The sequence below is a fragment of the Mixophyes fleayi genome, chromosome 1 (assembly GCF_038048845.1).
Source record: "Mixophyes fleayi isolate aMixFle1 chromosome 1, aMixFle1.hap1, whole genome shotgun sequence".
NCBI lineage: Eukaryota > Metazoa > Chordata > Amphibia > Anura > Limnodynastidae > Mixophyes > Mixophyes fleayi.
The window spans coordinates 88889071-88904435 of NC_134402.1; the positions used below are offsets into that span (position 1 = coordinate 88889071).

Here is a 15365-nt window from a genome sequence, read left to right on the forward strand (position 1 = left end):
TTCTTGAGCGGTAGTCCCACTGCTGCTGCTGCTGCTGCTGGGGGTGAATCTTCATCCCAGAAGCAGACCAAGAAGAAGACTACTATTAGTTTACAACAATTGACTGTAAAACGATCCTTTGCAAAAGGAAGCAAGTATGAAAGCTGTCATCCAGTTGCAAAGAGGATCACAGACGCCATGGCGACTATGCTAGTATTAGATCTGCATTGAATTTCCACTATTAATGCGGCTGGTTTTAGACAGTTACTTGAAGTCTTGTGTTCCCGTTACCAAATTCCATCGCAACACCATTTCAGTAGATAAGCTATTCCTCACCTCTACCAGAAGGTTTGCAAAAATGTAATTATTGGGCTACAAAATGTACACTTAACCACAGATATGGGGACAAGCGGAACTGGGCAAACTAAAGATTATATGACTGTGACAGCCTATTGGGTTGGTGATTCGCCTTCAGGAACAGCAGCAGCATGTACCCAGGTACATCACATTTGTCAGAGGCAGGCAACTCTGTGCATCACCTGCTTCACTAAGAGCCGGGCTCTGGAGGGCGCCTGGAGGGCGCCTGGAGGGCGCCACAGAATGAAAATTACTTTAAAACTGTGCGGCGACCGCTGACCATACCTTTCACGGCCGCCGCACAGCATTCAGATACATTCACGGGGAGGAGGGAAGAGGCTATTGCTCACCACTGCCGCCTCTCTGCTCCTTCTCCTCCCCTCCACTCACTGACTGTCGGGCTGTGACATCATCATCACGGCCCGACAGTGTCAGTGAGTGGAGGGGAGCAGACGGAGCAGGGGAGGGGGCGTCGATTTTGACAAAGTGCCTAGGGCGCCATGAACCCTAGCACCGGCCCTCACTAAGAGGCATACAGCTGACTATCTGTTACAAAAATTAAGGGATGTCATTACAACATGGCTTATCCCGCTTGGACTCTCCTCAGGATATGTCATTTCTGATAACGCCACCAATATTGTGAGAGCATTACAGCTGGGTGAATTCCATCACATTACCTGTTTTGCTCACACAATAAACTTGGTGGTGCAGAGGTTTTTAAAAAATGACAGGGAGGTGCAGTAGATGCTGTCTGTGGCCCGTAAAATATCTGGACATTTCAGGCATTCGGCAACAGCATGTGGGAGATTGCAGCAGCTATAAGAGCAATTTAATTTTCCCTGCCACCAACTGAAGCAAGAGGTGGTGACAAGGTGGTGTATTTGCTTCTGCGGATGGAGGAACAGCGAAAAGCCATCCACGCTTACTCCACAAGCCATGACATTGGGAAAGAAAGGGGATGTATTTTAGTCAAGCGCAGTGGAGAATACTTTCCGTGTTGTGCTGAAACCATTCGAAGTAGTCATCTGTGAAGTGAGTTCAGACACTGCTAGCTTGAGTCAAGTGATTCCCTTAATTAGACTTTTGGAAAATCAGTGAATTTGAAGACCCATGTACCAACTCGCTTTGCACTGCATAAGCTGCCCACCCTCCAGTGTGTACTTGGAAAGAGTTTCAGCAGAGCCGGATACCTTGTCAGCGATCAGCATAGGAGGCTACTTTCTCAAAATGTGGAAAAGATGATGTTTATAAAAATGAACTTCAAGTTCCACGAGGTAGGCCTTTCCCGCCAATTACATCAAAATATTGAAACTTCTGTAGTGGTGGATTCAAGCGGTGATGAATTAATAATGTGTGAGGATAATGTACACACTGATGAGGGTGAGGATGAGGCTGAGGATGATGTCAACAACATCTTGCCACAGTAGAGTTCATTAACAGCACTGTTACCTTAGGTGCCTTAAGCCCATTGTTATCTTGTTTTGTGGGGGCCCAGACAAATCAAGCACTTCAGCCACAAGGAGTGGCACTTTTGTGGCTAAAATGCTTGGTTTGTTAAAGTGTGCATGTCCTTTTTAAGATCCAACATAAGGGTGGGTGGGAGGGCCCAAGGACAATTCCATTTTGCACAACTTTTCTTTTCTGCCACTGCTGTGTTCCAGTGTGTCCTAGATGTGCTAGGCTTATACGGATATATTATATGGAAAATAAGAAATCAAATGTGACAAGATAATAGTATAAAATGTATAGAACTAAAAATTGACTATGAGTATTGTCACCATATAACCGATAGTTAAATCACTGATCAGCAAAATGATGCTATAGGACAAAAAAAGCACAGGGTAGTTTAATTGTTAGAAATAAAATATCCTAGACATGTATATTGTAAATAATATAAATAAATACAGCAAATGGAAAAATATATACAAAAAAATATAAAAGAAATAGTACAGTTATAAAAATATATGGATAGATCTACCCTAAAAAAACAAAAAAATTAAAAAAAATATAAAATATAACAAGTCTATATACTTGAAACCGAAAGGTGTCTGATCGGTAAAAAAGGCAAGTGAACATAATTCTTCAATGATGAAAGGGGTTACTGCTCCTCGCTATACTTGCAGTTAGATACAGTCCATAATCCGATAAAAGGATCGAGGATTAGCTAGATTTTAGCACCTGCAATCTACAATGTCATCATATTCACCCTCATCATTGTGTACATCTTCCTCAAACAATACTAATTCATCCCCCGCTGGAATCCACCATCAGAGGAGTCTGTGTACTTATATAATTGATATAATATGATATAATTGGCCTTCCTCATGGAATTTGTAGTTAATTTTATGGCAGAGTTGTCACGATTTTTGGGCAATTCTTTTAGAGCAGACCAAATGTCAAAATGTTGTGCTGACTCATCTGCATCACCACTGGTTGTCTTGGGAAAGCTAATTTTTTTCCTAGAACCAATTTCCAGAGAAACTGAATTAGGAGGCGTCATTACAAGATGTTGATAGCTCTTTGATCCTGGTGAAGCGCATTAAATACTTAATCTACAATTACAATATAGTTAGCGGATATGTTTAGTTTAATTCCCTCCTTCAATTTCTCTAGCTGCTTCTCAAAAAGAATAATTAAGGCAATCACTTGACTCAAACTAACCGTGTTTGCACTATCTTCACAGGTGACTATTTCGCTGGACTAAAGTACATTCCCCCTCAAATTCTAGTCTTCTTGCAGCTGCTGCATTCTCCTACATGCTGTTGCACAATCCCGAAAATTACCCAAAATTTTTCGGGACACAGACAGCATCTTCTGCATGTCATTGTAATTTTTAAAAAAGTTCTGCACCACCAAGTTGATTGTGTGAGCAAAACAGGAAATATGATGGAATTCCCCCCACTGTAATGTTCTAATAATATTGGTGGCGTTATCAGAAATTGCATATCCTCAGGAGAGTCCAAGCAGGATAAGCCATGTTGCAATGACATCCCTTAGTTTTCAAAACAGGTTGTCAGGGGTACTACCTCTGACCTGCGCCTTGTCTCGTGTCTGATAACCACCTCTCATTCCCGCCTACAAGACTTCTCCCGTGCTGCTCTCCACTTATGGGTAGAATGGCATTTTGTAGCCCAATAATTACATTTTTACGAACCTTCTGGTAGAGGTGAGGAATAGATTTTCTAGTAAAATGGTGTCATGATGGAATTTGGTAAAGGGACACAAGACCTCAAGTAATTGTCTAACACCAGCTGCATTAATAGTGTATTTTGTAAGCAGATCTAATACTCGCATTGTCCCCATGGCGTCTGTGATCCGCTTTGCGACTGGGTGACAGCTTTCTTACTTTCTTTCTCTAGCAAAGGATTGTTTAACAGTCAATTGTTGTAAACTACTAGTAGTCTTCTTCTGGGTTGAAGATCCACCCACAGCAGCAGCAGCAGCAGCAGCAGCAGCAGCAGCGGGATTAACGCTCAATAATTCTTTAGAGGAATGATTGTTAATGGAGGAGTCATCTAGCCTTAGCAACTTGGATGCAGGACTAACTCCGATAACTTGTGAGGATATTGATGATGAAGGTTTTGGGGGTGTAGCTTGCAGGTGCTGGGATCTAGATGAGAGAAGGGAGGTAGATGATGCTGGACTGCTAGTTGTTACTTTTAACATAAGTTTCTGATTTTCCCAACAGCTTTCCATGAAGTCTCTTCAAATGCTGTAACATGGATGAGGATCCTAGATGATTAAGGTCCCTAACTCTACTGAGTGTGGCTTTACAAACGCTACAAATGGCTAGACAACTGTTGTCAGCATTTGTGTATAAATAATTCCTTACATAAGAGGTGTCTTTTTTGGTCTCATGCCCAGGCATGACAATGGTCTTTTTCTTATCACTGGCAAGAACTGCTGCAATCTTTGTTTGAAAGTGTATGAAAATAATAATGTGACCCGTGAGGTGGTCAAAATTGACTGCAAATGACTTGAAATTACTGTTATTGAGGTTAATAATAATGTAGGATCAAAAAAAGAGCAAAATTATGTGATTTTAGCATATTTTTAAAATTTTTCTAAAAAAATACAGATCCAAAACCAAAACACACAAGGGCGGTTTTGCCAAAACCAAAACCAAAACACAAAGCTAACCTAGATCCAAAACCAAAACACACGAGGGTGGTTTTGCCATAACCAAAACCAAAACACAAAGCTAATCCAGATCCAAAACCAAAACCAAAACCACTTCACGGGGGTCAGTAAGCATCTCTAATATAGACAGTGACATAACAGTCTCATTCAGAGGCTAGAGCAGCAGGGAATGCTTTTATATTGCACACAGATATTTTTTTTACTTATATGCTCATTCACGTCTCATACAGATGGGTTGCCAAATATTCTATCTTGGTAGAGTTAGAAATTCTTTGGATAATCCTATGCTAATCCTTAACATGTTGTAATCTTTAATGTAATTGCAATGGAGAAAGCTGACTAAAGGTGATCTAATAACAATGTTATAATAAAACACAATCTGGAATAATAGTGGATTAGAACTACCATAACATTTGTGGTTTTTTTTATAGATGCTCGAAAGCATTACACTTCTATCTACATGTCTGAATGAGCAACCTGATATAAGAGCCATTGCCTGTGTTGTTTCATGCTCTATGACACTGAAAGCCTATGCAAACATGAAAAACTCTGAAAATGTACAGGTATGATGATGTCATTATAAAATATTGAAAATTTACAGTATCCACATATTCTACCTTTGAATTATCATAATATGTATTTTACTTGAGTAGACTTGTTGCCTACAAATAAAGGTCTCAGTCATTTTAAAGGATGAACTAATATTCTTGAAACTGTAGACTATCAATCTGCTAGGAAACCACACCTTTATGAATATAAATCCATTTAATTTTTTTTTTGAAGGAATTCCATAGTTTAACCATTCTTACATTCCGGGCCTGAATAAGGGTTCTGGCCAGCCTAGGCTAATACTCCCGTAGCGCCCCCCCCCCCCACCCCCCTCTTCAAATCAATAGAGGAAGTTTCAGGAGTATTTTACAGCAAACATATTTAGACAGATTCTCTTACCTGTTCTTGCTGTTCTTTCTTACCTGTTCTTGCAGCTTTGTTGTCATTTAGCTGTCTTCTAGAAAGTTTTGAAAATGTGCAAACATTACAAACGCTAAATGATTAGGCTCTTTAGAGAGCAACCTCATGAACGCCACACAATACAGAGATCATACCACCCACAAGCGGCCAATTCATGACCCCCCCAGCCATTTCATCACACTGCAACGACCAATTCATGACTCCTCTGTACACTGTCTTTCTCAGAACACACTCTGTCCCCCTTTCTGCACTCTGTACCCCTCAGATCACACTCTGTTCACCTTTCTGCACTCTGTACACTTCCAAACACACGCTCTGTCCCCCTTCAGAACACACGCTCTGTCCCCCTTTCTGCAAGCTGTCCCCCCAGAACACACACTGTCCCCTTGCTGCACGCTGGTTCCCCAGAACTCATTCTTCCCCCCTGCATAAAACACACACTCTGTCCCCCTGCACAAACAGACACACACACACACTGTCCCCCTGCACAAACAGACACGCACACTGTCCCCCTGCACAAACAGACATGCACACTGTCCCCCTGCACAAACAGACACACACACTGTCCCCCTGCACAAACAGACACACACACTGTCCCCCTGCACAAACAGACACACACTCTGTCCCCTTGCACAAAAAGATACACACACTGTCCCCCTGCACAAGCAGACACACACACTGTCCCCCTGCATAGCACAAATCTACCTACCTGCCTTCTCTTCCCCGGCAGTCAGCTCCTCTCACTGCTGCTCCTCACTGACACAGGCAGTGATTGAGGCAGTGAGTGAGGAAGGATGAGGGGGGAGGAGGAAGGATGGGGGAGGGGCAGCTCCGTGTAGAGGAAAATCAATGTAATGGAATAAATTATGGTACAAATATATGTTGGATAAAACAATGTTGATGTATAAAATCTGTATGGTCAAATGGTTTTCTGTATTCTGTTAAAATCTTTTTAGTATGTTATACCCCACAATAGGGCATCTATTTATAGGATGTTAAAATAGTCAGCAGCTGTCAAGCTATATATAGAGAGAAGAGTGTAAGAGGTCACATATGCCCTTTGACCTGCTTAGGCATAGAAATCTATGTACTATGATGAGGTTGTGGAGAATATATATATAACCAACTTTGTCCTTATGAGGTATATTCTTTAGTATGTGAAGTGATTAGTGACATATGTAAGAGGGGTGGTGTTACTTCTATATAACCTCTGTCTTACATAGAGAATATTGCCTTGTTTCATGATGAATACAAGCCATTGCATATGCAATTTGTAAGAATAAAGATAACCTTTGCTTTTTCAAATACTTATATTTTTTTTTAATCATTTATGCGTCAACAATCAATAGTAAAGAAAAACAAAATCTTACATGCAGCCAGTGTTGCACCGCACCCCCCCTCCCCCTCCCCCAGGTCCCAGCACCCCAGGCTGCAGCCTGATCAGCCTATTGGTTGATCAGGCCCTGCTTACAGTAAAGAACTCCTTCCTATGCTCATGGTCATACCTTCTTTCTTTGATTCGCAATTGAAGACCCCTTTTCCTCTGTATGGTCCTTGATACCAGTAGATTGTTAGACAAATCTTTGAATATGTTTAAATATATTAATTAGGTACCCTATAAGGCACCTTTTTGACAAAGTAGACAAACTTAGTTTTTCTAACCTCCTTTTATAAACTTCCCCATTATATTATTATTATTATTATTATTAGTATTATTAATAATAATAATAATAATAATAATAATAAAAATAATAATAATAATAATAATAATTTAAACGCATCATAAAATTCCAGATAAATGAAATAAAATAAAAATATTAAGCATAATAAGTAGCTGCACATTTTGCTACTTTGTCTAAACCTATCTGTAGCCAGTTGCTGCATAGCTTAGTGTCTTCAGCAAAAAATGTACACTTTGCTTTCTAGGCATATACAGTGTCATTAATAACAATAAGTAAAAAGGACAGGGCCCAATACTCCCAGTGATACACCACTAGTAACTTCTACCTTTCTACTACTTTTCTATCCACGTTTATGCTGTTTTCCCTAGTCCTAGCTAGAGATGAACGTTTCGGATTCTTATGAATTTGGCAATTCAGGGTTTTACCAATATGTGTAGAACTTCGGATTGGCACAGAATTTTCCGCTCACCTTGAAACTGAAAGCTAGGCAAAATATTAGTTTCCCTTGATGTTGGAATCTAACGTACTTTGGATTCTGCAATGTGTACATATAACCACTGCCCAGTGGCGGATCCAGGGGGAGGGGCTTGCTGCCGGCTGCTGCGCACTGTGCAGGTCCGTTCAGCAGTGACAGTGTGCTGCCCGGCTGCTCTGATTGTGTTTTAAACACAATCAGAGCAGCGGGGCAGCACAGTGTCACTGCCGAGCGGACTTGCACATACTGTGCAGCCGCCGGCAGCCTTAGAAATTAAAAAGGGGGCGGGGCCTAAATCGCCCCCCCCCCTAAAATCGCCCGGGGTATAGCAAAAGTCTGGATCCGCCCCTGCCACTGCCTCCTTTAATTTTGTGTTGAAAGTGGGAGGGTGCAGGTACAGAGCCTATAGCAGACAGCAGTGAAATTGAAAAACAAAGAACTAATAAATAATTGACTATAATAATATTAATATAGAATGAATTTGCTAATATGAATCAATTAAATTACTGGGAATTACAGCCCTGTAGTTATGCCTCATAAATTGTAGATCAGAGATCTGTCTCTCTTCTTGCCAGACAGCATACAGAAAAGGTGTGTATTACTACTGTACAAAGAAAAACATTCAAAATAATGATACTGTGGGATGACTGTTAGCTACTGTGGTGTCTTTGACTCTTCTAGCATTTTTTTAAAGTTTATAATGTTTAACTTTATTAATTAAACGCATATAGTGTAATTAATGGAGCAGCAAAACATAAGTTTAGCAAAAAAAAATCTGATCCACTCAGAAAGCAAAAAAATGTATTCAAGTCAAAAAGACTGCTCATTTAACGATCATTGAATATTATTGATAAAAACTTTTCACAATGCACGATGCACTAACTGGTACTGCCCTTTCCATTTGTTTCATTTACTTACAATGTCACCTTCTTGTACTATTGAGAAATGATCTGCTTTGCCCACCTGTATCTTATTAGGCAATGATGGGGAATGGGAGAGACTACAGAAAAAAAGGATAGGAGTGAGGATGGAGGATACCCACCTGTATCTTTTATTAAACTGTCATCCTATCTCCCACTACTCTGCCACTAATTTCCATTCATTTTAATCTAGAGTCATCTCTTACTAGTAGGAAATGTAACTTTTGTTTAACTGCCATCCTACCCAGAGCTAGTCTGCCATTTTTTTCATTTTGCATCCAGTTCTTTTACCTTATACTAGTAGAAAATGTTTCTTTTATTAATCTATGATACAACTAGCTATCTAGGCTTTTGGATGACAATATTCCATTTGCATCTTCTAGTAACAGGTAGACATAACAAAACAAATAAACACCGGGACAAGGACGCATATGCACCCTAGAAATATGTATTATTTGCAGGTGGTCAAGGACAAATGTGGATTATGTTGATAATGACGGTCTCCAGCACTAGTGAACCACTTGTGATTGTCTGTTTGCGATTGCAGATCTGATGCTGATCGATGCTTTCTTTGTTGCTCAGGCATATATTATAGTTTTGTGTGCATATTTAAACAAAATGTTTCTTTTCCATGCACAAGTTGTTTTTTAAGCTTTATTAATGGCTAATAGCAATGGAGCTTGTTGCACAAAAACTAAATGGTATAGTATGTAAGCACAGGTGGGACATAACTGTATGTGTGATGTATGCGTGGCGTAACTTGGGTTCATATGCTACTGCTTCTGAACTCTATGCATCTTATGGCTTAGAACATGGGTGTATTTATATTTGCAGATAACTCTGCATCAGGCTCATATCTATGCAAAATAAAACACCAGGTCAGGAATGGAAAGAACAAGTGTGTTTTTCATTGACCTGTTACATAAATTTTGTGTTGAAAGTTTGAGTGAGCAGGTCCTGAGCCTGGAGCCGATATGCAAAAAACTTCATATGGACATATGCGTATGCATTTTCGTATGCATGTGCAATACTGAAATGCAGATCTTAAAAACAAAAGGACCTCCACTTCAATATGAGACCCTGGACATGTTGCGTTGCGAGTTTGCTTTGCCTTTCTCTAGATCTACACAATTGGAATTTACGAAATTGAGGTAAACTTCATATAACTATAATTAATAACAATGCAGTTATATATTGGAGGTGCCACCTCAATTGCTTATCCCCCACCATCCATTTATATGCACCCATTATCATGCTGACCAGCCAGGGATCTAATTACCATGACCATTGGGGATCCATTGTTTCAGGTCTTTCTGAAATCATACTAGCCAGCTCAGAAATGTAAAGGTGGACAATGCTGTCCCTCTTCTTAATATGAGCAAAGTTGAATGACATCTAGACTTTGGTGGTATTAAACTTTCTCAGTGATGTTGTCACATTGTGCAGAACGTCCTCCCTCAAAATTATAAGCTCCAAACAATGTGAGAATCTGCAGGTTTTTACTCAGCACTTGTTGTATCATGCTCAGATTACAACTCATTGGTAAAAAAAACAAAAGCAACTCATGGGAATTACCATTCTCGGAAATGGAAGCTCCTGTAAAGGAGATGCTTATTTACATGTGGTTACTAGGGAGAAGCTTTTAAAAGTTTCCATAACTCTAATAATTGTCTCAGTTGAGTTAAACATTTTATGTAACATTATTAGTATATAAGTGATGTGAAATAAGTAGAGATATGCATTCGTTTTTCACAAAATCTTGCTCTCCTTTTTTCCAATATGCAAAATGATGACAGCAATCTTTTAATTCCTTAAAGGATGATGACAAGCTCTTGACATTGGAAGAAGCGTCTGATTTATGTAAAATGCAGTGTCTTTGTGTGACATTAATGATGATTTTGCCACTTTCCCAGAGAGCAAGGTCTAGGAGAATAAATGCAAAATGGAATGAAAATGCTCTTCCATTCATGCGCATGGTGAGAATTTATTTTATTACTAGTATTTTATAGTAATGATAAGATACATGATGTCATCCTCCATACTGATGGTGCTCTTGCCAATGGTTTCCAACAAGAATTGTATGACCATCATTGACAGCTAGATCCATACTGGTTACTGTTTGGGAAATGTCTGTGTGCTTCAGTTCTGCTGTATTAGAACATTATGTCAAAGTGTTCCTTATGGGCTTGCACACCAAATTCTTACTGAGAAATATCCCTGCATACTGTATATTTCCATGGTTGCAGCTGCATTGTATATACATTTATACTGTAATTTGCAACATGTTCTTAGAATTATTAAAATATCCATTTTATTCTTATTATCTCTTTAGAAAACTATAGTTATTAATGGAAAATCCCCTACTAAAATGTTAACCTTATAAAAGAAGTTGTAATTATGTAAATAGTGTCAAAGAAAAGGAAAAAAGGTATATAAAGAGCACAGGATTGCATTGCGCTGATCAATCCTGAATATAAAAGTAACAGTGTAGAACTTGTACCTACCTTGTGTATACACACAAAAATATGCCTACAAATACACACAATGCAGGTGTTATGCTAACCATAACTACATGTGCATATATATATATATATATATATATATATATATATATATATATATATATATATTTATATATGAATATATAGCATTATACCTAGACTAAGAATATATACAGAGAGTAAAACTTGCTAGTTACGATAATGCTAGTCGTTTGCTAGATATGATGGCAGTGAATGTTTGCTGGGTATAATGACAGCCATTTGCTTAGTAAGGGAGTGGTGATTATTTGCTGTGCAGAATAGTGGTCATTGTTATATGTAATGTGCTATGTGCTGTCCAATATATACAATCACGAAGACAACAGTAGTGTGCCTGGTGGTAGGCTAGACTTCTGATTTATTTATTTTTTACTTTGACAGTAAAAACTGTATTTTGTACTTTTTATAGTTAGAGATATTTTATAACTTAACTAAAATAAAAAAAAGAACTAAGCCCAGAATATTATGAAAACTCCCTTTTTTAACATTCCTTGTGAAAATTTCTCAAGAGAGTTATACTGTGACACTAAGTGGGATTTTCTCACAAAGTGGACGAAAATGCACAGTTAGACAACACAGTTGGCCAAACATTGGACTACATTTGACTTGATTTTACTCCCAGCAATAAGCGGCATCTGCCACAGCCTATTTCTGCACTACTTGTCTATTTATATGGAAGACTGCTAAGAGGTAAATCTTAAAATACCCTTGCTTTTTGATTTTACCCCTTTTATCACAATGTTTCACAAATTGCTTTTCTTAGTCTCATTTCATGGCATGATCTTTAGGACTGTGTCATCTTTCAACCCTCCACCAACACACAAATTTGTTCATATTGCACCTGCATTACTCCACTCACCTCTATTTAACACCCATGAACTGTTATCCTATTTAGTATCTCTAACAAGTACAGCCTCCACCTGTCGCCAGAAAATAAAAGGCCACACATCTTACAATTCCCTTGCCTATCTTTCGCTCACTCTGCTTCTATTAGCTGGTGATATATCACATAATCCAGGTCCCCCACACTCCTCACACACACATACATCAGAACACTACCGTTCTATAGCAAACCTCAAACACATCACCTGTCTCCCCTCTCTTCCCAAGTCCTTTAAATGTGCCCTTTGGAATGCACGCTCTGTTTGTAACAAACTTACCTCCGTTCATGATCTCTTCCTCTCAAAAAACCTCAACCTTCTGGCAATAACAGAAACATGGCTCATGCAATCAGACACTGCCTCACCTGCAGCACTTTCACATGGTGGCCTCCATCTCACCCACACCTCCAGACCTGAAGGCAGACAAGGAGGTGGGGTTGGACTACTTCTCTCCCCACAGTGCACATACACAGTTCTACCAAATGTCCCATCACTCACGTTCACATCTTTTGAAGTACATGCTATTCGCATTTTTAATCCATTCTCCCTACGTGTTGTGGTGATCTATCGTCCCCCTGGAGCACAGCAACAATTTATTGAGGATTTCTCTGCATGGCTCCCTCACTTCTTATCTTCAGACATCCCCACCATCATCATGGGTGACTTCAACATCCCCATTGATAAACCACCTTCCAAAGCTGCTTCCAAACTACTCTTTCTAACATCCTCACTTGACCTCTCCCAGTGGATTGAATCATCTACTCATAAGGATGGCCACTGCCTTGATCTTGTTTTCTCTAGACTATGCTCAGTTTCTAATTTTATTAATACACCCTTCCCCCTCTCGGATCATCACCTTATCAGCTACACTCTCACCCCCACTGCTCTAACCTCTCTACTGTCTAACTCAACCAAGCCTCCTCATACTCGTAGAAATCTTAATTCTATTAATCTTCAACAATTTTCCACCTCTCTCCAACACCTTCTCTCCCCTATCTCTACATTCTCATCCCCTGAGATGGCAGTACCTCATTTTCACCTAACCTTAGCAACGGCCCTTGATCAAGTGGCTCCAGCGACACTTCATACTACACGTCGACTTCGATGTCAACCGTGGCACACCAAAGCAACACGAAATCTTCAAAAACTGTCCCGTAAAGCAGAACGTCACTGGCGTAAATCTCGAAGCTCTAATGACTTCTTCACATATACTTCTGTCTACCACTCCTATCGAAATGCTCTGGACACTGCAAAACAAACATACTTTCAATCTCTTATCTATGCTCAGGCTTCTAACCCCAAACGCCTTTTCAATACATTTAATCATCTTCTCAATCCTCCCACCCCGAACCCTCAATCTACTATCAGTGCTCAGGATCTTGCTTCCTACTTCAAGGACAAGATTGACAAGATCAGACTAGAAATGGTATCCTCTTCCTCAACAAGCCATCAGCTCATTTCCTTCCCACTACCCTCTGACACCCTTTCTTCATTTGACCCCACAAATGAAGAGGAAATTTCTACGCTCTTCTTATCTTCCTACTCTACCTCCTGTCCTCTTGATCCTATTCCCTCGCAAATTGGTAGATCCCTGTCTTCTGTGCTCATTTCACCTCTAACTCAAATCTGTAATCTCTCACGCTCTACTGGCATCTTTCCATCACTATACAAGCATGCAGTGATTACTCCTATTCTAAAAAAACAAAACTCCGACCCAAACTCTCTCTCAAATTACCGTCCCATCTCTCAGCTCCCTTGCCCCTCCAAGCTTCTAGAGAGACTTGCCTACACTCGCCTCACACGCTTTCTTTCCGCAAACAACCTGTTGGATCCTCTTCAGTCTGGCTTTCGTTGTCAACACTCCACAGAGACTACGCTGACCAAGGTTGTTAATGATCTGATCACTGCTAAGACTGAACGCCATTACTCTCTCCTAATTCTCCTTGATCTCTCGGCTGCATTTGACACCGTTGACCACTCTCTTCTCATACAAACGCTGCAATCCCTAGGTCTTCAAGACACAGTTCTATCCTGGTTCTCATCTTACCTCTCTAATCGCTCTTTCACTGTTAATTTCTCTGGAGCCACCTCTGCTCCGCTTCCCCTATCAGTTGGAGTACCACAAGGCTCGGTGCTAGGTCCTCTGCTGTTCTCTATCTATACCGCTTCTCTTGGAAATCGAATAAGTTCCTTTGGCTTTCAGTATCATCTCTATGCGGATGATATCCAAATCTATCTATCCTCTCCTGATATCTCGACATCTGTGTTGTCCCGTGTAACTGACTGTCTTTCTGCCATTTCATCTTGGATGTCCTCTCGTCAACTCAAACTTAATCTTTCTAAAACAGAGTTAATAATATTCCCACCCGCCAACAAGAGCATACCTGACATTTCTATCTCTGTTGATAACATGACCATAAATCCCACCCCACAAGCTCGCTGCCTAGGTGTAATCCTTGATTCACGCCTATCCTTTGTTCCCCACATTGACTCTATATCTAAATCATGTTACATACATCTAAAGAACATTTCCAGAATCCGCACATATCTCACACAAGACACTGCTAAAACCTTAATTCATGCACTAATCATCTCCCGCATTGACTATTGCAATTCCCTCCTTACTGGTCTTCCCAAAAACAGACTCAAACCCCTAAAATCTATTTTGCATGCTTCGGCAAGACTGATTTTCCTTGCAAATAGCTATTCCTCTGTTGAATCACTCTGTATGTCTCTACACTGGCTGCCTGTCTTCTACCGAATCCAATATAAAATACTTTTACTAACCTACAAGGCCATCAACAAAGCTGCACCAACATACATCTCCTCTCTTGTCTCAAAATATCTCCCAACTCGGCAACTCCGTTCTGCAAAAGATCTGCGTCTCTCATCCACCCTCATTACATCCTCCCATTCCCGGTTACAGGACTTTTTTCGGGCTGCACCCACTCTATGGAACTCTCTCCCTCGCACAATAAGACTCTCCTCTGTTCTACAAACTTTCAAGCGTTCTCTGAAAACCTACCTATTCAGACAAGCTTATAATATTCCTCAACCACCATCTTAACCTCACTACCTTTAGCCTGTTACACAATTTCACAGAAGACAACTACCCCCGGACCAACATTGTTGTGTGACAGGATCATTTAGCTTATGAGTCACCTTACCTTTGCAGTCTGGCTGGGCCAAGATGCAAAATGTATACTTAACCTCATGTGTCAATCTCCCATTGTCCCATAGATTGTAAGCTTGCGAGCAGGGCCTTCTCACCTCTTTGTCTGTTTTACCCAGTTTGTTTATTAGTTTATTACGTTTGTCCCCAATTGTAAAGCGCTACGGAATATGTTGGCGCTATATAAATAAATGATGATGATGATGTATAGTTTGAGATATATCCTTTTCTAACAGTGATATTGAAATAG

General features: G+C 40.0%; 1 protein-coding gene across 1 annotated transcript in view; it reads left to right on the forward strand.

Moving 5' to 3' along the window:
- The window catches only part of LOC142119689 (putative ATP-dependent RNA helicase DDX60), a 388335-nt gene that overhangs the window by 81938 nt on the left and 291032 nt on the right, over window positions 1-15365 (forward strand). The window contains exons 7-8 of the mRNA XM_075194180.1: window positions 4908-5039; window positions 10340-10498. Coding sequence (XP_075050281.1) covers window positions 4908-5039; window positions 10340-10498 — 291 coding nt within the window. The remainder of the gene's footprint in view (window positions 1-4907; window positions 5040-10339; window positions 10499-15365) is intronic.